This window comes from Scylla paramamosain, chromosome 23 (assembly GCF_035594125.1).
Source record: "Scylla paramamosain isolate STU-SP2022 chromosome 23, ASM3559412v1, whole genome shotgun sequence".
NCBI classification, from domain to species: domain Eukaryota; kingdom Metazoa; phylum Arthropoda; class Malacostraca; order Decapoda; family Portunidae; genus Scylla; species Scylla paramamosain.
This window is the reverse complement of record NC_087173.1, coordinates 13,483,255-13,507,254: the sequence shown is the minus strand read 5'-3', so window position 1 is coordinate 13,507,254 and position 24,000 is coordinate 13,483,255. Positions and strand designations below refer to the sequence as shown.

Genomic DNA, 24,000 nt, shown 5'->3' with positions numbered 1-24,000 from the left:
CATGGTCTCCTCTCCCCCCACGCCAGCACGACACCACATCCCTCCCATCAGTAGATCCATTTCAGAATTTAATCTCTCAGCAACAGATCTATTGTTATTTTTGCTCTTTTACTTATATATATATATATATATATATATATATATATATATATATATATATATATATATATATATATATATATATATATATATATATATATATATATATATATATATATATATATATATATATATATATATATATTTATTTATTTATTTATTTTTTTTTTTTTTTTTCACCTACCAGTATTTTTTGCATCCATTTATATTCCTTCTCCTCCTCCTCCGCCTCCTCCACCGCCGCCGCCGCCGCCTCCCACAGATGCCCTCGTTTTCCTCTTACAAGAAAAACCGGAATCTGGAAGCGGAAATCCAATCCCTTGAGTCTGCCCTGAACACTATTAGCGGCGGCGGTAATATTCACAGCAGCTTGGGATGGCAGTAGCTGGAGGGAGGCAGAGAGAGAGAGAGAGAGAGAGAGAGAGAGAGAGAGAGAGAGAGAGAGAGAGAGAGAGAAATTGTCCTTGTTCTGAACGCTTTCCTCTCTCATCTTGTCTATTTTCCAAGGCCACTGAAATGATTAGCTAGGTTCTCAAGAGTGTTTCTCCAGTTTCTGCTGTTAATGACGTAGAAATCTCATTAATTTGACACTAGAACCGTAGAAATGCTGTTAGAAACTCGTGTAACATCAACTAGAGTCTTTTGAATGTAGTAGAGGCGCGGTGCAGAAGTGTTTAAGAATACGATAGAAGGAGAGGGAAAGTGAGGCGAGGTATTGTGGTATGGTGGGTCTTCTCGTCTTAGATCTCAGAGGGGAGATGAGTGTTTTTGGTTTTTCTTTCTCCTCTCTTCACTCTGAGGAGGAAGGAGGGAAGGAAAGGAGATAGGGAAGGTGATGGGCGGAGTGAGACGAAACGGTGCTGTTGTCGTGGTGAGTGAAGTGTTTAGCGGTGTGGTGTTGAGTGTTGTGGCGGTGAAGGGAGCATGTAGTGTTTCTCTCTCTCTCTCTCTCTCTCTCTCTCTCTCTCTCTCTCTCTCTCTCTCTCTCTCTCTCTCTCTCTCTCTCTTTATTTATTGAATTCATAACTTAAATTCCTTTTCTTGCGATATTTTGTCAGACTTTTAATTTTATATCTCATTCGCCGGAAAAGTAAACACACACACACACACACACACACACACTTTTAAACCAAATACCTCCTTTAATACGAGTATACACGAGGAAAATCATGCGAACACCAATATCTAAGTAAGTGAACGCTATTTTACAGCTACACTTAGCATCCCGCTTGGCAGATCTCGCCTCGCATCGCCCTAAGTGGGAGGAAAAAGTAAGATTAATAAGAAACAGGTGGTAGAGAGAAGCTTAGCGGAGGCTGAGAGAAAGAGAGCGTTGAAGGGGAAGATACCAGCAGGAGTGAGGGAAGCAATAAGGAGCGTGAAATAAGGATGAAATAAACGGAACACTTTGCACAGATTGATTAATAGGAAAGATGTGCAAGAAAGCAGTGAAGGAATGAACAGATAGATAGATAGATAGATAGATAGAAGAAAGATAAAATAACACAGAAGAAAGTGAAAATAACACAAATAGCAACACTGAAATGAGATAAAACACACAAAGCACCACTACACATTGTAAGAAAGAGCAAACTGATGTAACGAAATGAGAACAGGTAAATTGAGGTGGTGGTGGTGGTGGTGGTGCTGGTGGAAGTGGCGATGCAGAGTTACAAGTATGAGGCAGAGAAGGGAAGGGGAAAAGGAAGGGGACTAGAAGGGAACTGGAAGGGGATGGAAGGGGCTGGAAGGGAAAGGCCGGATCCATTACGCTACGGAATGTTGCCAGGAAGGGGAAAATGTAAGATGGATGTAAGATAGTTGTGGGGAAAATATATATGAAGGGAAACCGTGAAGGGATAAAAAAAAATATATATATATATATATATATATATTTATATATATATATATATATATATATATATATATATATATATATATATATATATATATATATATATATATATTTATTTATATATATATATATATATATATATATATATATATATATATATATATATATATATATATATATATATATATATATATATATATATATATATATATATATATATATATATATATATATATATATTTATATATATATATATATATATATATATATATATATATATATATATATATATATATATATATATATATATATATATATATATATATATATATATATATATATATATATATATATATAAAGGAAATATTAGAACTAGTATGACGTCATTGGAGTGTAGAGTTTCTGAGAATGTAAAAAGGGAAATGAGAGGAAATTTTTACCTAATGTGTCGCTATGAGGGGAGGTGAAACTCTCTCTCGGTGCGGGAATGTTGTGAGGGGAATGTGAGGGCGAAGATACGGCCGCAAGAGGGGAGAGTAGAGGCTTCGTTGTCCCTTGAGGGGATGCCAGGTGTGTTTGTGTTTGTGTGTGTGTGTGTGTGTGTGTGTGTGTGTGTGTGTGTGTGTGTAATAATAATAATAATAATAAACGGTTTATCCTTTAGGCAGTCAACACACTGAAAATGTACATTGGGGGTGGGGAAATACTTGACATTAATCCTAAAGGTAAGTCAAATCTAGAAGGGACTATTGATTGATGGCTCGCACCATGGTGGGAATCGCACTGAGTCTGTACCGGTCCGTACGTGGCGCCTTTAGGGGCGTTATCTTATTGTGGTGTCTGGTGGCACGGGTAGGGCGAGGCGCGTCAGGCGGCAGCATGTTTCTGAGACGTGTGTGTTTACTTTATGAATGTGTATCTTAGTTGAGTAATTACTGATGCATATATTATTACTGCTCTCTCTCTCTCTCTCTCTCTCTCTCTCTCTCTCTCTCTCTCTCTCTCTCTCTCTCTCTCTCTCTCTCTCTCTCTCTCTCTTCCTTTTCTTCCTTTCTTCCCTCCTCACTATCTTTCTTCTCTCCCTCATTCTTCCTTCATCACTCACCATCTTTCATCTTCCCTTCCTTCCCTCTCTTCTTTCCGTACACACACACACACACACACACACAGAGAGAGAGAGAGAGAGAGAGAGAGAGAGAGAGAGAGAGAGAGAGAGAGAGAGAGAGAGAGAGAGAGAGAGAGAGAGCTCTTTTACTCAATATAGGAAAAGAAAACTATCCAACTGAATGTGTGTGTGTGTGTGTGTGTGTGTGTGGCGCAGGGCAGATCTCTCTCTCTCTCTCTCTCTCTCTCTCTCTCTCTCTCTCTCTCTCTCTCTCTCTCTCTCTCTCTCTTAAAATTGCTTTGGTTTCACTTCCCAGAGTACGAGTATGTTTTCAGTGTGTGTGTGTGTGTGTGTGTGTGTGTGTGTTGTTTTGATATACTGTTTTATCGTGGGCTGGCAGGGCAGGTACTGAGGGAGGGAGTGTGTGTGTGTGTGTGTGTGTGTGATGTTTGCTTCTAGTTAAAACTCCCCCAGCTCTCAACTATCTGGGTCAGTGACTTTGTGTACAACACTTGAAAACAAACTCGCGCTCCGGCAATAGCTTACGAAGGCAAACTGAGGTGTATATTTATAATGTTGCTCCTCCGCTGGCGTCTGGTGTGAAATACTTGAGGAAATGTGGTTCTGGGGTACGATTTTATTCCTTCAAAGTGTGTTCTGGTAAGATTTTATTCTTTATAAATGTGTTCCTGGTACACTTTTATGTCTTATAGGTTTGGGTGAAAAACAAGTGGTTTTAATTTGTTATACTTGTTGATATATATATATATATATATATATATATATATATATATATATATATATATATATATATATATATATATATATATATATATATATATATATATATATATATATATATATATATATATATATATATATATATATTGCATGGTATGGTTACAATGGTTTATTTAATTATTAGTTCATTTAGAATTATCTACGATGTTGGCCTGAATACTTAGAGAGAGAGAGAGAGAGAGAGAGAGAGAGAGAGAGAGAGAGAGAGAGAGAGAGAGAGTCCCAGCTGATTTTAAATGGCCTTGAGTGAGGCGTTGCATGTAAGACAAAGGGAAAGAAAATAGTGATGGATTAATTCCAGTTTCAAAAAGAACTATAATTCATAGTTTTGAACCATTACTTAAAGATATGAAACACATAAGGATTGAGTCACTTCATAATTTAAATTTAATCATTCATTTGACTTTGTTCTATTGAAGCTTTAGTCCCTTATTATTAACTCATCACATTATGTATTTGAAATTTTTTTTATATATTCGTCAGTATAGTAGGAGGTGGATAGTTTTTGACCGATCCCGTGGGTATATTGTTTTTAAATATTCAATGAAAGACGTTTGGAGAACGTCAAACTTTCTTTGCCACAGAGAGAATGAGAGGACGGGTAAGAGCTGTTGCTGGTTATATAATTAATTTTAATTTTATTTTTATTTTTCATGTTTTAATAAGCTTGCTGTTGTCGTAGGTCGTAGCTATGGTAGATAAGACTTTGACTGATCGCCAGTCAGTTAGGGAGGGTGAAAGAAAACTGATTCTTGGCTAAAAAGAGATGACGGGAAGGAGCTGCTGCCGGTGATATAATTAATCTAAGTTTCAATGAGCTGTTGTCGTAGGTTACCACAATGATAGATAAGCGCTTGATAGTTTTGATAAGTATCCCTTGACAGGAAATATTTCAGGAACACTTGCTAATGTTATGAGAGGACAGACTTGATCGACGCGGCCGTTCTCTCGTCATAACCAGGGATGATTAGTGTTATACGACTCTTATATACTTTGATTTTCATGTGTCAGTGCGTCATGCTGGTCATCTTGTTAAGTAGCTTGGGTAAAGTTGAGTGAGGAATGAGTCTGCAGCGTAGGATTACTGAGACTGACGTGGCTTGGTTGAAGCGAAGTGTGGTGTCCTCCGTGGTGTGCACATGCCGTGGTATAGGTGCGGTGTGCTGTGGTCAGGTGTTCTTTGATGTGTGCTTGTCGTGGTGGTGTGTGGTGTGGTGGTGTACTGAGGTATAGTGGGGCCGAGATCTGGTGTAAGTGTGGTGTGACTAAGGTGTTGTGGGTTTATGTGTAGTGTGGCGTGTGGTGTGGTGAGGCCTAGACTTGCTTCAGGTTTGGTGTGGCTGAGGTATTGTGGGGTGTGGTACGTGGTGGTGTGACAGGTTGTGTGGTGTGGTGTGACTGTTGTGTGGTTCGTGGTGTGACAGGTGAATGCAGATGAACAGCTCAGTGCACTGACACACTCCCTGTAGTACATGAAATTTCACTAAACCTGTCATTATACTTCATGAGATTTATGAGTCCATCCTTTGAGTGGCATTGTGTCCACTTATGCACCATTGTATTGCATGGGTGGAGTTTGTTAGCCTGATTGATCACACAGCATGGGAGGACAGAGGTGGGAGGGTAAGGCAAGGGAGGGGAGTAGAGGGGACAATAGGAAGCTAAGCTAGGATGTGATTAGGGCATCTTGTATATACATATTTCCTTGGCCCTGCATCTCCTCTTATTTTTGGGGGGCTGTTACTGACAATAACTACATTATTCACTTAGGTGATGGCAGGAAAAATTTGTTGTGACGTGCATGACAGGGTAGGTTTGATTTAAGTCAAATTATTTAAGTTTATTTAAATCATCGTAAAAAATAATTATTTAAATCAAAATTAAATATACTGTATCCAAAATTATTGAAATGTTACATTGGGTCAAATATCTAATGATTTAAATTATATATATATATATATATATATATATATATATATATATATATATATATATATATATATATATATATATATATATATATATATATATATATATATATATATATTTTTTTTTTTTTTTTTTTTTTTTTTTATTGTACTTTTATGTTTGATTGGAGTTCCACTTCTTTTTCTTTGTATTTATGTATAGTTACTTTAACCTAACAGATCTGATTAAGCTATGATTTTTATGTGAAAAACTCCTCTTGGGTAATGTATATTAAAGTACAGTTTCATTTAACACTGGCCAAGTTTGATACAAGAAAATGGCCTCATAAGACTGAAACAAATAGTTACTGGAACAACCCCTAAACCCCTAAAGGACAGGAACATTCCTCATGGACACCCCTCCAACCTGGGCTGGTTTTGACAATTCAGTGAAAATAGGTCATGTTCCATCAATTTCTCAACTCTGCTTTGACCAACTACTTAACATGTAATAGCATCACACTTATCAATTCTTCCTCTTCAATCTTCTGCCACCGTGAACTTTGGAAAATTTGAAATTTGAAATTATAGGTCAACTATAGAAGCCACCTGCCTCTACATTGCATCAACTATAGACACCATCCACCCTATAAGGGTTAAACCAGTAAAGTGCCTGGAAGGCGATTGATGAGCGAAGCTGTCAGTAATGAAACAGTGGAAGCACCCTGCAGATTGTGCACTTGACTAATATTCAGATCACTCTAGCAAAAAACATTGCAAGAGTCGAATGGTTGTGCTATGTACTGTTGGATAGGAAATTTCATTTTGTGTTTATTGGTGTCCACTTTTGTTGAGACAAACAAAAGTTGATGAAAACCTGCAAAAACTGAAGTTTGGTTTACAAAATCCCAATTTTGACACACTTCTACTTTTTACAAGTTACCCTTTGACTTCAGCCAATAGAAGAGATGAAAGCTATATCATATAAAATTGATAGAGTTGTGTTGTCATATGGTGCAAATTTTGTTACAATCGGCTATGTTGTTGAAGAGATATTAGTGTTTCAAGAGTGTTATAGTTGAGCTGGGCTGGATCAGGCAGCTCAAAATGAAACAACAATCTCCTTAGAAAACTTTGCTTTGCCTGTAATAAAAGAATTGATTTATATAAAAAATCTGATGTAAATCAAGTAAATAGATTTTTTATTTTATTTGTTTTATTCAACTCTTGTACAAATATGTTTTGTTACTTTTGTTATGTTAGTTTTAATTGCAATGTTGCTTTCAAGGGACAAGAATGTACAGCAAGAACTTGCAGAACTTGGACAGAAGTGAATTACTGGATCTGAACACCTGAGTAGGTAAAGAAGCACAGCTGCACAAGCAAAGAAGAAACACTACTACCATGAATGCCCAAGACTTGTATGACAATGTGCTGCAGTGAAGAGAGTGTAAGTCATTTCAGTTCAGTGATGATAACTTCTCACCCAAGTCTAACCTGGCTGTGTCCCCACACTACACCACCCTCTCTGGCACTCCATGCCGATGACTCTCACTCTCCTCCAGTACTTGTGACACGCCTCGGTCCAGCCTCTTTGACTCAACTGAATTTTCAATCAGCTTATCGCCAGACAACCATGGTTCCAACTGTGGGCACATTTATCCCATAGAACGATCACATTCAGAAATGGGTGCCAGTACTGTGGAGACCAAACTCAGGAAACTGGATCCACTCAGGTCATCCTCTGATCCAGAGATGAATTGTTGCCACTCGGAAACTCATGTCTCTATAATGAAGGCTTTAAACAAAAGTTATAAATGTGAAGAGAATCTCACTGGTGACTTCTCCAAGGCTCTGTTGCTTCCTATCCTTGAGATTGGGAAACACCCAGACCTTCAGTCTATAAGTGTTCATACTCTAGCTGATGTTATTAAGGGCAAGTACAATGATAAACTTGCCTCCTGCAGAATTATTGACTGTAGGTACCCGTATGAATATGACGGAGGGCACATAAAGGGGGCAGAATTGTGGCACTTGCCAGAGTTAGTGACTCAGAACCCGAGAGCTAAGAAAGGTGTTTCACTTATGCCACTATAAGGCCTTCCTTGAGCTTATTTCATTATTTTCCCTATATCATTCTCTCCATCTTATGTTCTACAGTCCCTCCTTTCTAATGCATGAGACTTGCATTGCTCAAACTAAACTTTTTATTGGGCTTATTAGAAATTAGGTCATTTATTGCTTAATTGTGTTATTTTACTGAGGATGTTTAATATTTTCATGTCATTCATCCATTAACAAACCTTTTTATTGGCTTTATTAGAGATTAGGTAATTTATTTTATTTAATTGTGTTATTTGACTGAGGTTGTTTAATATTTTCATGTCCTTCATTCCTTCCTGTCAAATTCATTAACCTTGCAATGTTCAGACAACACTTGTATAGTGTGAATACTTTGGTATTTTTTGTTTTGTTTTACTGAGATTGTTTAATATTTTTATATCATCCACAAATTCACAAAACTTGCAATACTTAAACAAAACCTCTAATCTGTGGATTGGAGATCAGGCATTCTGTTCTGTCTTACTGTGTTCTGTTTTACTTATATAATCTGTGGATTGGAGATCAGGCATTCTGTTCTGTCTTACTGTGTTCTGTTTTACTTATATAATCTGTGGATTGGAGATCAGGCATTCTGTTCTGTCTTACTGTGTTCTGTTTTACTTATATAATCTGTGGATTGGAGATCAGGCATTCTGTTCTGTCTTACTGTGTTCTGTTTTACTTATTTTCATATGTCCTGTCAAATTTGTGAGACTCACAATACTCAAACAAAATTTGCAATGTATGGATTGCAGATTAGGTATTTTATTCTTTTTCATTGTGTTCTGTTTCACTAAGATTATTTAATATTTTCAGCCCAAGAGTGACACCACCATTGATGAGAAACCCGAGGACAACCTCTGGCTACAACTGGGCTTTACTGTGGACTCTGAGACAGGTAAGCTTTGGGGATCATTAGCTTTAGTCATCAATACTTAATTAGCATTGGTGAAAACTAGTGTGCATTCTTTCATTTATTTTTAAGAGGTGGCCATTTCTGTGATAGTGGTGCCTTAAGCTGACTAATGTTCTTTTATGTAGAGAGACAAGAATATGATGTACTATCTAACAATTTAATATTGTCTTAGCTAAGTAAATGCTCACAATTGGCCAGTTATAAAGACCTGGCCATTTCTGCAACAGTAGCATCTCATGTTGACTGAAGTTTTACCATCTTAGAGAGAGAAAAAAAAAGGATGCATTCATTGTGTAGCTATTCATATATTAGCTGACACTGTGCCTCCATGATAAAGTGGGTCGTGTACTTGACTACGAATCTGTGGGCCCTGATTTGAATCAGGGCTGGGGCAGTTGATGCATAGTTCACCCATTTGTCATCCTTTGGATTGGTTGGTAAAGACTACCTGGGGAAGCATGGGGAAGGTAAACTATGGAAAATTGAATATCCCTTACCTCTGTGTCCTTGGGTAAGGGATATAATCCATCTCAGTTTCAGTGGTGTACACGGAGATGAGGTCATGTGCAGCTATAACTTGTGCTCCCAATTTTACCTTGACCTCAAATGTATGCTCATGAATGCCTGTTTATGTCTGTGATGCACAGTTGCAGGGTCTTTTAATTAGAATGAGTATGGTATGGTCTCGTGGAATGTCAGTTCACCTATTAATGCTTAGATTTCTTCATAAATACCTCTTCTAGTGTCTCAGGCACATTGACAATCTGCTGAAGATATTGGTAATGCTCCATACTCTTGGATATCTTGGTGTTGAAGGTTTGGATCAAGGCATAAGCTAGCTAACTCTCTCTCTCTCTCTCTCTCTCTCTCTCTCTCTCTCTCTCTCTCTCTCTCTCTCTCTCTCTCTCTCTCTCTCTCTCTCTCTCTCTCTCTCTCTCTCTCTCTCTCTCTCTCTTGCTTTCATTAATGATTCATGATTCAGTCCTGCAGAAAGAGTGAAGTCTGTGCTGCTTGGCAGATGCAGATGACAAGGTTGATCTTAACTTTGTATTTTGGAAAGGGAGGATTGGCTTGGTTTGATGCTGAAATTGGCTGCTCCTGGCTTGTTCCTTACTCCTGATAGAATGAGCCAATTTGAAGTCTGGTATTCCTTCCATCACTACATTAAAATCTACTTCCTCATTCTCTTCTTTGCTTTCTCATGGTGAACTGCTGGAGACATTTGATTCTCCTTTGTTGTAAGGAGAGCTGTAGCCTCTGTATGGGAGACATTAAAGAAAGTATCCACTTTCAGTGGCTTCATATCCATAGTCTGAGTGTAACATTCTGGAGTGATATGTGGTGAAAAGATCCTTCTCTTGATCTGATCCTTAATGCAGCATCTGTTTGTGCATTCATGACAGTTCTCCATTCATCACTAATAAACATGACCTCTTCTTTGTTTCACAGATATCCCTCTTACATATGATGCTCTTCACACCATCTGTCCATTTCATTTCTGGTTCTCTTCTCAGCCTTACACCTCACACATCCTCACCACTTAGCCCTGTTCTTCCTCTCAGCATGCCCAAACCATTAGTGATAGGAGGTATAAAGCCCCTCAAATTGTTTGGGACTGGAATTGCTTATGGTCCTGATGTCCAAGGCACTGCACTTTATACCTCATGGTAGAAATATTTGTCCCACCTTCAGATATATTTTTCAAGTGTTTTTCTGATGCTCCAAAGGGAAGGCATGTTATTGTCATTACACTTTCTGCTCTACTCAGTCAGCCTATTCTCTTTCCACACCAGTTATCCTTCACACTTCATTGTTCACAACTGACTCATTATTCAATCCTTATGTGTTACTCCAGACATACTCTTCAGATATCTCATCTCAATGACATTCATTTTCCCTCTCTCCTTGGTTTCCGAGTCTCATGTTTCAGTTTCATTAAATATAGTCACCACTAATACCCCATCCTAAAAGTTTTCTTTGCATTTATTGGAGGTAAAATACATCCATATATATACAGTTTTCAGTCTTCCCCACACCTTTCTTGCATCATTCATTCTAATTTTCATTCATGCACATATTCTTCCATCCACAGCAACTTACAAACCTAAGCTGCTTAAAACAGGCTACTTCATATGGTCTTAATCACCTATATCTTCCCACCTGGTTGGCATCCTCCTTGAAGAGGGTAGCCAGGTCAAGACACATACAAGATGCCTTGTCTTATTGTAGAAACAAAAATACTGAAGAGAAATTTCCTCTCCTTTCACTGCACCCCTCTCAGTTACCTTTTCTAAAAGAAGCAGTATTTTTTTCAAGGTAGCTGTTAAGTGTACAGTGAGGCTGTATCTTCCTGCCACAGAAGAGAATTTTGACTAACCAACAGAAATGAGCAGATGACATGATCGGGTTTTGCACAACAATGCACAATGAGGTTGCTGTTTTATGTGTCTTCCTACCACAGAAGGGAATCTTGACTATAACTAATGGAAATGAGCAGATGAAATGATTGGGTTTAGCACAGCAGTGCACAATGAGGTTGCTGCTTCATTATGATGGCACACTTTGCCTTATGATTACTAGTTATCTCCATATATATTATATGAATGTGAAATAGCCAGAACTTCAGCCAGCTTGAAGTACAGTTCCCTCTACTTCCATGTTCATCACTTAGCATTGCCAGTGTGTGAATTGTCTGCTGTGAACCACTGCACCTGATTCGACTTACATCCAAGACACGTTCCACTCGTTATGAGTAAGAGGGAGGGTGATGGAGGGATTGATGAGGTTTGTCTGAGGTATGAGTGAAAGCAGGTGGTTCACAACATTGGCAGTGCTAAGTGATGAACATGGAAGTGGAGGGGACTGTACTGATTTGCAAATTATATGAAATTTCATGCACAGTGTTATCTCATAAGGAAACAGTATTGTACTTCACTCTAGCAGCATTGCATTTGCCTCATATGCCCCACCACTAAGTCATCCTTGGTAACCTGCCAGGAGGAGGCAGTAGACACCTGCCGAAACGATAATTACTCCCAGTGAGGTCTAAAGCACTGTTCAGGGGGTGCTGTGAACTTATCATTAAACCCAGCTGTGACCTCACTGAATGTTTCCCTTTGTGTCTCACAACACAAGGGGGCAGTCACAGCCTGCCCTCTAAAGACAACTCTCTTCCTCCACACAAAACTACAAGCACCTAATAACACACACACCCTTCACTCAAAAATTTTAAAATCATGGCGACTCCTACACCAGCCTCGGAGTCCCCATCTGGGGAGGGGACCATAAATGTCCCCAGGTCGGACTGCCTTTCTGTCAACGACCCTAAGTGTCTTGACACCCCCCTCAACTTTTTCTTCATTAACTTCTGCAACATTCGCGGTCTAAGATCTAATTTTCAATCTGTAGAACACCACCTCTCCTCTTCTAAACCTCATCTTCTTTTCCTCACTGAAACTCAGGTGTCTGAGGCAACTGACAGTAGCCCCTTTTCTGTTCCCTCCTACTTTCTCTATCCTCATTTTTGATCCAAAGCTGGATGCTGCATTTATGTGCGCAATGACTTAACCTGCTCTCGTGCCCACGCTCTTGAATCTTCCGAGTTTTCCACCATCTGGCTACGACTACAGAGTCATTCTCATACTAAATTTATCTGTGCTGTATACCTCTCTCCTAACTCCTCTGATTATAAGAAATTCTTTGACTACTTAACTTCCAAAGTGGAGCACATTCTGACCCTCTTCCCTTTTGCAGAGATCTCCATTCTTGGAGACTTCAATGTTCACCACCAGCTTTGGCTTTCCTTTCCCTTCACTGACCATCCTGGTGAACTAGCCTACAACTTTGCTATCCTCCATGACCTAGAGCAATTGGTGCAACACCCTACTCGTATTCCTGACCGTCTTGGAGATACATCCAACATTCTTGACCTTTTCCTGACCTCTAATCCTTCTGCTTATGCTGTCACCCTTTCTTCTCCGTTGGGCTCCTCCGATCACAATCTCATATCTTTATCTTGTCCTATCACTTGAATCCCTCCTCAGGATCCCCCTAAGCGTAGGTGCCTCTGGCGTTTTGCCTCTGCTAGTTGGGGAGACCTGAGGAGGTATTTTGCTGATTTTCCTTGGAATGACTACTGCTTCCGTGTCAGAGACCCGTCTTTGTGTGCTGAGCTCATAACAGAGGTGATAGTGTCTGGCATGGAGGCGTACATTCCTCACTCTTTTTCTCGTCCTAAACCTTCTAAACCTTGGTTTAACACAGCTTGTTCTCGTGCTATACATGATAGAGAGGTGGCCCACTAAAGGTACTTAAGCCTTCCATCACCAGAATCTCATGCACTTTATATTTCTGCCTGGAACCATGCCAAGTCTGTTCTCCAACTAGCCAAAAACTCCTTCATTAACAGAAAATGTCAAAACCTTTCAAGATCTAACTCCCCTCGTGATTTCTGGCATCTAGCCAAAAATATCTCCAATAACTTTACTTCTTCTTTCCCTCCTCTACTTCAGCCAGATGGCACCACTGCTATCACATCTATTTCTAAAGCTGAACTCTTTGCTCAAACCTTTGCTAAAAACTCTACCTTGGACGATTCTGGGCTTGTTCCTCCCTCTCCTCCACCCTCTGACTACTTCATGCTACCTATTAAAATTCTTCGCAATGATGTTTTCCATGCCCTTGCTGGCCTAAACCCTCGGAAGGCTTATGGACCTGATGGGGTCCCTCCTATTGTTCTCCGAAACTGTGCCTCCGTGCTTGCACCTTGCCTAGTCAAACTCTTTCAGCTCTGTCTGTCAACATCTACCTTTCCTTCTTGCTGGAAGTTTGCCTACATTCAACCTGTTCCTAAAAAGGGTGACTGCTCTAATCCCTCAAACTACCGTCCTATTGCTTTAATTTCCTGCTTATCTAAAGTTTTTGAATCTATCCTCAACAGGAAGATTCTTAAACATCTATCACTTCACAACCTTCTATCTGATCGCCAGTATGGGTTCCGTCAAGGCCGCTCTACTGGTGATCTTCTAGCTTTCCTTACTGAGTCTTGGTCATCCTTTAGAGATTTTGGTGAAACTTTTGCTGTTGCCTTGGACATATCAAAAGCCTTTGATAGAGTCTGGCACAAAGCTTTGATTTCCAAACTACCCTCTTACGGTTTCTATCCTTCTCTCTGTAATTTCATCTCAAGTTTCCTTTCTGACCGTTCTATTGCTGCTGTGGTAGACGGTCGCTGTTCTTCTCCTAAATCTATTAACAGTGGTGTTCCTCAGGATTCTGTCCTGTCACCCACTCTCTTCTTATTATTCATTAATGATCTTCTAAACCAAACTTCTTGCCCTATCCACTCCTACGCTGATGATACCACCCTGCACTTTTCCACGTCTTTTCATAGACGTCCAACCTTTCAGGAGGTAAACATATCACGCAGGGAAGCCACAGAACGCCTGACTTCTGATCTTTCTAAAATTTCTGATTGGGGCAGAGCAAACTTGGTATTGTTCAATGCCTCAAAAACTCAATTCCTCCATCTATCAACTCGACACAACCTTCCAGACAACTATCCCCTCTTCTTCAATGACACTCAACTGTCCCCCTCTTCTACACTGAACATCCTCGGTCTGTCTTTTACTTATAATCTGAACTGGAAACTTCACATCTCATCTCTAGCTAAAACAGCTTCTATGAAGTTAGGTGTTCTGAGACGTCTCCGCCAGTTTTTCTCACCCCCTCAGCTGCTAACTCTGTACAAGGGCCTTATCCGTCCATGTATGGAGTATGCTTCACATGTCTGGGGGGGTTCCACTCATACTGCTGTTCTAGACAGGGTGGAATCAAAAGCTTTTCGTCTCATCAACTCCTCTCCTCTAACTGACTGTCTTCAGCCTCTCACTCACCGCCGCAATGTTGCATCTCTAGCTGTCTTCTACCGCTATTTTCATGCTTACTGCTCTTTTGATCTTGCTAACTGCATGCCTCCCCTCCTTCCGCGGCCTCACTGCACAAGACTTTCTTCTTTCTCTCACCCCTATTCTGTCCACCTCTCTAACACAAGAGTTAACCAGTATTCTCAATCATTCATCCCTTTCTCTGGTAAACTCTGGAACTCCCTGCCTGCTTCTGTATTTCCACCTTCCTATGTCTTGAATTCCTTCAAGAGGGAGGTTTCAAGACACTTATCCACCAATTTTTGACCACTGCTTTGACCCTTTTATGGGACTGGCATTTTAGTGGGCATTTTTTTTTTATTAGATTTTTGTTGCCCTTGGCCAGTATCCTTCCTACATAAAAAAAAAAAAAACCTTGGTAACCTGTAAGATATTAACCACCCGTCACTGTGGATTAGCCAGCACGTCTTGCTGGTAGAGAATGCGTAAACTGATCAGTGAGTGGAAGCATCAGTCAGTGGCAGTGTTACCGTGTTCAATTACCTGCTCTTGGCAGAATCACTGTGACAGCATTGGTGAAACAGAGCATAATAAGGTTAGGAAAGTAGGTTAGGAAAGACTAAGATTTACAGGCTAAAACATGAGGAAATTAATGCTTGTGGATGTAAAAATAAGTATGTTTGGAGGTGCTCAGTCTTGGCTACCTTAAGGGAGACATCAGCCTGATATAGAGATAGATAGGAAGGAAAATATATTTGTTATCTAAGACTAAGATGCAGAATAAGATATGGGAGAATGCTTGTGTGTGTAATTGTAAATATGTTTATAAACATGGTGTTGCTTTTTTTTTTCTTTTTTTTTTTTAAGGAGGATCTAAACTTGATATAGGTAGATAGAAAGGACAAAGCCAATTTTGATTTTTCATTTCAGTATGTTCATGAGTGCAGTTTATTTAATAAAAAGGAGATTCTTATCTGCCTTATCTCAGGGTGATAGAAATGACAGAGCCATTCTGACTTGTCTGCATAGTACATACATAAGTACATATGATCAAATAGAATGTGATTTATCTCCTTATTGCAGGAGTCTTTGTTAACTCATATACAGAACGGTTCATATGTTTTGTCCTTTCCTCCTCGTTAATCTCAGCTTTATTTCTCACCACCTCTCAGTCCCTGGCTTCACTCTGCTATCTGTCCCTCACTGTGCTATGTCCAGGTGGTGTGGGATAAGCAGTTTCATTATACAATGACTCATTACTGTCTTGTCACTGGCTGGTATAAGGAAGGAAATGTACATAAAAATTTTGAATATGGAAAGAAAGGAAGAAAAAAAACTATGGCCATATAATAAGTACTCTACCAGTAAATGATAATGTAGCTGGAATAGGTTATTAAGGTTGAGATTATTTGAACCTTGGATCATCTATCATTATTTCATGAGCTTGAGGACAAAGGTGAGACTATCACCTTTGTGCAGCTGACCACGATTATTAGTGTACACTGAAGACTTGTATCACCTGTTGTGGTAACTGAGAGAGAGAGAGAGAGAGAGAGAGAGAGAGAGAGAGAGAGAGAGAGAGAGAGAGAGATTACTATCACAGAAAATACTTCAGTGTATCAGGAAAGATTTCAGCATTCAAAAACACAACACTAGCATATGATATGTAATGCCACATACATATAATACAAAATATATAGTACTATATATTAAAGGTGCAGGGCTGTGAATCCTGAGGGGTGGAGAGGGTGTGGTGTGTTGTAGTGTTAATAAACAGGCATTGTGGAGGGTGCTGTGGGTGACAATAGGAGCTGCCACTCCTCAGGTGGAGACAGCAGCAGCAGCTGCCTAGCCCATCCAGGGATTGCCCCTTTGTGTTACCTTTGTCCACCACCACCACACCACAAATTCCATAGCAAGTTTTTAAAATGTTCATGTTTTTTATAATAAGTTCACAGATGCCATGCATTGTTAAAACAGAATAATGGTGATGCTATTTAACAAAAACTAGTACATCTAAATATTTTTATAATGCTGACTCAGTATAGCATGGATAGATGGACAAAATGGGTCTTGGGATAGTTATATGTAAGGTTCATAACTGTATGGATATATAAATTCATTTTCTTTTTAATTGTTCTTTAATATTAAATGAAAATAATAAATACAGAGTAGTTGTAGTTTGTCAAGAAATTAATAAGGCAGGTATGTTGCTAAGGAATTAGAGTTAGCAAACGTATGCAACATTAAGTGTAGCATAAGTGGTTTTCTGGAGGGAGTGACAGGTGATAAATGAAGGACTCTTAGATAATGAATTTCAATAAGGACTTCCATTTGGCCGCTGTAAAAGGGGTCACAGAAAAAAAATCCAGGAGGTTCAATACTTGATTAAAGTGAGTTTGATAACCTGACTTCACTGAGATTAATGGTTAGCAGGTTATTAACTTGTAGCCAGGATGGACTCTTGGACTCCCCAACATCACAGCAGGTCTCCAGGGCTATTTTATCTCACTTGGCTTGACCTTCAGCATTTCACCATGTGCAGTATTACAGTACATTGATGAAATACTCAGAATGGGAGAGGAGTCCTTTTCTTGTACAGTGAAGCTAAATATTGCATTGCATTTACACACAGCTAGATGAAGGGAGGACAGCAACAGCATATCTATTGGCCCTTATCAGGCTGTTTGTGATAAGCTACAGATGTTATCTAATAAAAATGAGAGACATTTAATAGTAAAAACTTCATACTATATCAAGTTCTTTCTTCTATATTCTTTTTAACATTTTTTATTACCATCACAAGTAATATTGCTTTAGCTGTACATGGAGTCATTAGTAAAGAGATGCTTAACCATTGTACCTCCAGTAGAGATATACAAGATTGTTGTTAAGTTGTAGTTACCAATTAAGGTGCTTGAGTGTGAGGGAAAGGGATAAAGGGGATATGGCCATGAAAGGAAGGAATGCAGGGATGAGAATACATTAAGGCTCTTCTCCCATTGCTATTTCCAGAGGATGTTTCTAAGGAATAGGCGTCAGGTCTGGACAGATAGATAGATAGATAGATAGATAGATATTTAAATAGATGTAGCTGTAAACCTAAGTTACAGATTTAATCCAGCTAAGAATATGAGGATTATTAAAAGGATGCCATTTATTGAAGCATATTTCCATTATCAACATCTTTTCTCTCTATAATGGGAATGCACCATTGTTTCCAGTGTGGCTGGATTACCATGTACCTCTTTCAATACATTACCCATATTGAGGCAGCTGCTGTCCTGAGAGAGAGAGAGAGAGAGAGAGAGAGTCTGGCATAGGGAGAGGGAGGGGAGAGTGGCAGGTTGGGTTAGGGCATTTGGTAAGCGATGGGCAGGCACCATTAATCATGAGAGTGTTCATGACAGACGCTGGAGGAAGTCGCTGCTTATCTTTTCTGGCACTTGGGCTGTTTGGTAAATTTTAGTTCCATTTCAATTTGTTTAATTCTATATTGGAAACTCAGTATTGAGGCTCAGATTGTGGTTCTTTATTGTGCTTTGGTCTTATGGTTGCTTATGAAGAGTAGACTTGTTTTTATTAATAATATTAAATATTTTATGGAAGTATTTGGCTCTATATTAATTTTTATATGTAGTTACTATGCTTTTTGAGTTATGCAATATGATTACTTATGAATATCAAGATAATTTTTATATGTCTTGAATTTTTATGCATCAAAGAGAAAAGGCAAAAGCAAAAATTAAAAGAAAAATTATTATTAAATATTTTTGTTGGATTTTCCAAGGAAGAGATTTGTTTGCCTCTTTCCTATAAAGTTACCATTATATCATACAGTTAATGCTATTTATATGGCATCAAGATATCTCTTGTGCAGAGCATCCTCTTAGCAGGGATGTGCAAGGAGAATATGACTTATGATGATTTCATTTGTGACAGATGCAGGGTACATTGGTTAAGTTGTCAGTGCAGTTTAAATGGGGAAGGGGAAGATAACAGATGGTTGAAGAAAGGATGGTGGTAAGACTGTGGAAAGAGAGTGTGTCTGGCCACTATTATCTTTCCATTTCTGACAGATACAGGGTACATTGGTTAAGCTCTCAATGTAGCTTACTCTGGGATGGGAAAGGCAATGGATGTGTTGAGGAAAGGATGATGATAAGGCTGTGTGGAAGGTTGGGCTGAGGGGGCAATGTTGGTGTGTGGCAGCACGTCATTAGGACCCTGCCTTGCTCCTCCCACCTGTCACTTTGTCCTTACATCAGCCATTATTTGGGGCCATTTCAGCCATGTTGGGAAGAGGTGGGACAATGGCAGAAGCAAAAGGTGGTGCTAATATTTTTCTCTACTATCTGCTCTGTCTTCACTTGGGCTTGACCAGAAAGGAATTTCTTCTTCTTAAAGTTTTCAATTATGTGCATTTCCTATGTATTCTTGTCTTGTGTTCTTAAATTTATGCCTTGTATTTCTGTACTTATTTGTATTTTTCATCATGGACTTTAACTTGTGTGTAATAAATAAGTAAAATCTTCACTAAAAAAGGCTGAAGGACAGAGAGCTTCATCATAGATTATAAAAATGTTGAATTATTAGTTTTCCCCCAAAAGGTAGCATGCTGAAGGATGGAAAGCTTCATCATATATTATAAGAATGTTGTGCACAGTATTTGATCATGAGAGAAAGTTGTAGGGGAAGGAAGGTAGTCACCAGGTGGTCAGAATTTTGTGGCCTATGATTAATGGATTTTGGATTTTATACCCATAGCCACAGAGGGTCACAGGTAGTAGGGAGCCACCTTAAGGAATGTGACCACCTTTTCTTTGCTTGGGGAGGGAATGGTAAAGTTCACTCAGCAATTCCCACACAAGTCATGATGGGAGCTTATTGCTACTACACCATATTGATTACTTAACTCTACAAATATAAGATAATGAGTAATATTGTTGTTAATTAAAAGAGATAGTTAAATAAATTAGTGGATGAATGGTGGGTATTTTTTCATCTTGAAGTGGCATCTTGAAAGGCAAGGAAAATACATTTGGTTGAAATTTTATACTGCAGTAAGTAGGGATGTACAGGAATGTGTGATGTCTTCTTGGTATGATATATGTTCCCTGATAATTGCCAAGAATTCTTTTTTTTATTTTTTTTATTTAGTTGCAGTAATATGCAAAGTTTGAGTCACATTTGTGTCTGTATTTATAATTAATCTTTTTTTCATGTCCCCATTATTATCTCCTCTTTTTCTACTCTACTCCTCCAGATATATTAACATTTCTTTGTGGGAAGCTGTATTTGTTATATCATTCAAGCATCTCACCATCCTCGACTTTTCTTGGATTCTCTCAAATATGAAGCCTTCGTTCTTGCAATAATGTGTATTTACCTAGTTGTATTTACCTAGTTGTATAGTACAGGGTCCGAGCCAAGGCTCAATTAGTCCTGTCTCCATACCCGAATTTATCTAATCTCTCTTTAAACATGTGCACACTCTTTGCCGCAACCACTTCTTCTTTTAAGTTATTCCATATTTCAACCGTTTGATGCGGAAAGCTGTATTTTTTAATATCTCCCAAACAATGACTCTTCTTTAATTTCTCCATATGTTCTTCTTGTACGTCTATCTTCTTCCTCCACTTTTACAACTAGGTCATCTCTGTCTATCTTCTCCATGTTGTTTATTAATTTGAACATTGTTATCAGGTCTCCTCTTTCCCTTCTTTCTTGCAGTGTTGGTAATCCAATTTCTTCCAGTCTTTCCTCATAACTTAGGTCTTCCAATTCAGGTATCATTTTCGTAGCTATTCTTTGTATCATTTCCAATTTCCTTATATCTTTCTTCTTGTGTGGAGACCATACCACTGCTGCGTATTCCAGTTTGGGGCGTATCATGTGTGTTATAATTTTCTTCATCATTTCTTTGTCTAGGTAATTAAATACCACCCTGATATTTGCTAGCAAATTATATGTAGAGCCAAATATTCCATTGATGTGTTTTTCTGGTGATAGCGTGTCTTGAATTATTACTCCTAAGTCTTTTTCTTCTTTGCTCTTTGGTATTGTGATTCCTCCCATCTTATACTCCCATGAAGGTCTCCTTTTACTTCTTCCCATCTCCATTACATGGCACTTCTTTATATTGAATTCTAATTTCCATCGTTTACTCCATTCATAAATTCTATCAATATCCCTCTGTAGTTCCTTACAATCCTCTTGGTTCTTTATTACTTTCATCAATTTTGAATCATCTGCAAACATGTTAATATAGCTATTTAAACCCACCGTCATATCATTTATATAGACCTGAAACATTTTAGGTGCCAACACAGATCCTTGTGGTACTCCGCTTGTTACTTCGCACCAACTTGATTTATTATCTCTGATTACTGTACTCATTTCCCTACCTTGGAGATAATCCTTCATCCACTCAAGTATTTTTCCTTTTAGCCCTCCTCAATGTTCCAGTTTCCATATGAGACTTTTATGTGGAACTGTATCAAAAGCTTTTTTCAGATCTAAATAGACTGCATCAACCCAACCATCTCTCTCTTGTAATTTATCTATTACTCTTGTATAAAAGCTCAGTAAGTTTGTTACGCAAGATCTCTCTTTCCTGAAACCGAATTGTTTTTCTGTTATTATATTTTCTTGTTCAAGATATTACACCCATCTGTTTTTAATGACTATTTCACAGAGTTTACTTACAATACTCGTGAGTGAGACTGGTCTGTAATTCAGTGGTTCCATTTTATTACCTCCTTTGTATAACGGTACTATATTTGCTCTCTTCCATTCCTTTGGTACTTTTCCCTCCTTCAAAGAACTGTTAATTATCTCCTATATTGGTTCTTCCAATTCCTCTCTACATTCTTTCAATATCCATCCATTTACTTCGTCTGGTCCCATCGCCTTCCTAGTATCTAGCTCTTCCAGTAGTCTTTTAATTTCTTTTCTTTCCACTTGTATGTTTTCTATTCCTTTCTGTTGTTCCTCATCTCCCAGTGATGCAAAGACAGTTTCTCTTGTAAATACAGACTTGAAGCTTTTATTCAGTATCTCGGCCATCTCTTGTGTGGTTTCATAAATTTCTCCATTTTTCTTCAGCTTTGTAATGGTATCTCCATGCTTTATTTTTCCATTTACATATCTATAGAAAAGTTTGGGTTCTTCTTTACACTTTCCAACTACATCTCTTTCAAAATTTCTTTCTTCTTCTCTTCTTATTTTAACATAATCATTTCTAGCTGTCCTGTATTCTTCTCTATTTATCTCATTCCATTGTTTCCTAATTTTTTTCCATGCCCTCTCCTTCTTTTTTGCCTCTGGACACTTTGCATTAAACCACACTTTCTTATTTTCTTTTACCTTATATCTTGGCACATATCTTTCAACACCTTCTCTAAACTTGCTTAAAAACACTTCATATTTCTTCTGCACCTCCATACCTCTTAATAAATTACTCCAATCAAGCTCTCCGTAGAATTTCTTTAACCCTGCAAAGTCTGCCTTAGCATAATTTTTTCTCTCATTTTTATATTCCTCATTGAATTTTGGCACTTCTTTGATCTCTATCTCCATCTTCACATGATCACTTTTTCCCACTGGACACAAATATTCTATACTTGGTTCATTTTCTGGCTTTTTTGTAAAAACCAAGTCTAGTAGCGATGGTTCATCTTCCCTTCTGTACCTAGTATTTTCTTTCACCCATTGATCCATCATGTTTACCATCATAGTCTGTAAAAATTCTTCACTCCATGTATTGGCAATCCCTGTCACCTCCATCTCCCCCCAGTTTATCTCCTTGCTGTTAAAATCTCCTACTAGTAACACCTTGTTTCTTATCTTTAGCATGTCATCTATACTTTTTATGAACTCGCTTTGCATGTGCTTATAATCATCAGTCCACCAAGTGTTGGTCTTTGGAGGCATGTATGCAACAATAATTTTTCTGCTTTCTTGTCCTTGGATCTTGATCTCCACACTCAATGTTTCTGACCTCCCTTCACCATATTCCACTGTTTCTATCAAGATGTTTTTTCTTACTAGAATCATCACTCCTCCTCCCTTATTCTTTCTATCTCTTCTCCATATGTTATATCCTTCTTCTTCAAATTCAACATTAATCTCCCTTGTTAGTGTTGTTTCCGTAATGCATGCCACTTCTGGTTGATTTTCATGTAAATAATCTCTTAGTTCCCTTAGGCTGGACACTGATCCATCTATGTTTGTATACATAACTTTAATTTTATTTATTGTGGACCCATTTCTTTTGTGTTCTCTCTTTGTTGTCTTACTTCTTGCCCCACATTCTTTAGCCACCATTTTCTCATTTTCATGTCTATCATTCTCCATATATACCTTTCTGCCTGTACCTGTGTTCTCTCTTTGTTTTTTGTCTTGGCCTCCTCTTTTAACTCTTTCACCTTGTTTCTTTCCTCCTCATTCATTTCTCTTCTTATACATATATCCTTCATACCCTCTATCTTTCTTAACAAACTCCTTCTTCTCAAGATGTGTTCGGCTGCCGCTTGGGTATTAAGTCTTATTTTCATGGGACGTTTCCCCCCTTCTGAATATTTCCCAATCCTGTACACTTCTTCTATTTGTATATCCGTTTCATCTCCTTCTTCTACAATTTTCCCAATGATTTCTTTTGCTCTTTGTAATTCTTCTCTTTCTCTTAGAACTTTATTTGATATGGTCTTCTCTTTATCCCCAAACACCATCAGGCACATCTTTTTTTGTACCGCATCCCTTACTATGTTATCTTTTTCCTTAATGGTTTTCACTACTTTTTTCACCATCTCTTTATCATGTTGTTCTTGCTGTTTTCTTATTATTTCTGTCATATCTATCTTCTCTTGTTCTCTCTCTTCTTTCCAACTTTTCACTTCCTTTTCAACTAAGCCTTTTACTTCACTCTGGATTTTGCCTTCATCTATCCTAACTTCTTTCTTCTCCACCATGCTCCTTAGCTTTCCATTTTCTTTTTTGAGTTCTTGTATTTCTTCACTGTACTTTACATTTAAATCCACTATCTTTTCCACTTCCTCTCTCAGTTTCTTGTTTTCCCTTTCTCTTTTTAAGTCCCTTCCTTTCAACTCTTCCAGCTCTTCAACAATGTCTTTAAGTCCCCTCTCCTTATCTCCTTCCCATCCTCTGACTAATGTCACCAATCCTCTTATTTCCTCTCATATCTTTTCATTCTCTTCTTCTAATTTCCATACTCTTGCATTTAACCTGCCTACTTGTATATCTTTTTCACCAAATCCTTCAAATTTTGGTGTGCCTCTGGGCGACGGCAACGTGGCGGTGGCCGCCAT

At 38.4% G+C, this 24,000-nt stretch overlaps 1 protein-coding gene across 6 annotated transcripts in view; it reads left to right on the top strand.

Moving 5' to 3' along the window:
- Positions 1–24,000, top strand: part of LOC135112248 (uncharacterized) — a 136,668-nt gene that overhangs the window by 80,545 nt on the left and 32,123 nt on the right. For 2 of the 6 annotated variants that reach the window (XR_010274212.1, XR_010274209.1), the window contains exon 2: positions 8,687–8,768. Coding sequence is in view for 2 of the 6 variants with exons in the window: in XM_064026507.1 (XP_063882577.1) it covers positions 7,176–7,217; positions 8,687–8,768 (124 nt within the window). In the remaining 4 variants the exon portion in view is untranslated. Of the gene's footprint in view, positions 1–4,441; positions 4,462–7,055; positions 7,218–8,686; positions 8,769–21,316 lie in introns of those variants that run through there. The other 4 variants (XM_064026508.1, XM_064026507.1, XR_010274211.1 and 1 more) reach the window with 4 other exon arrangements.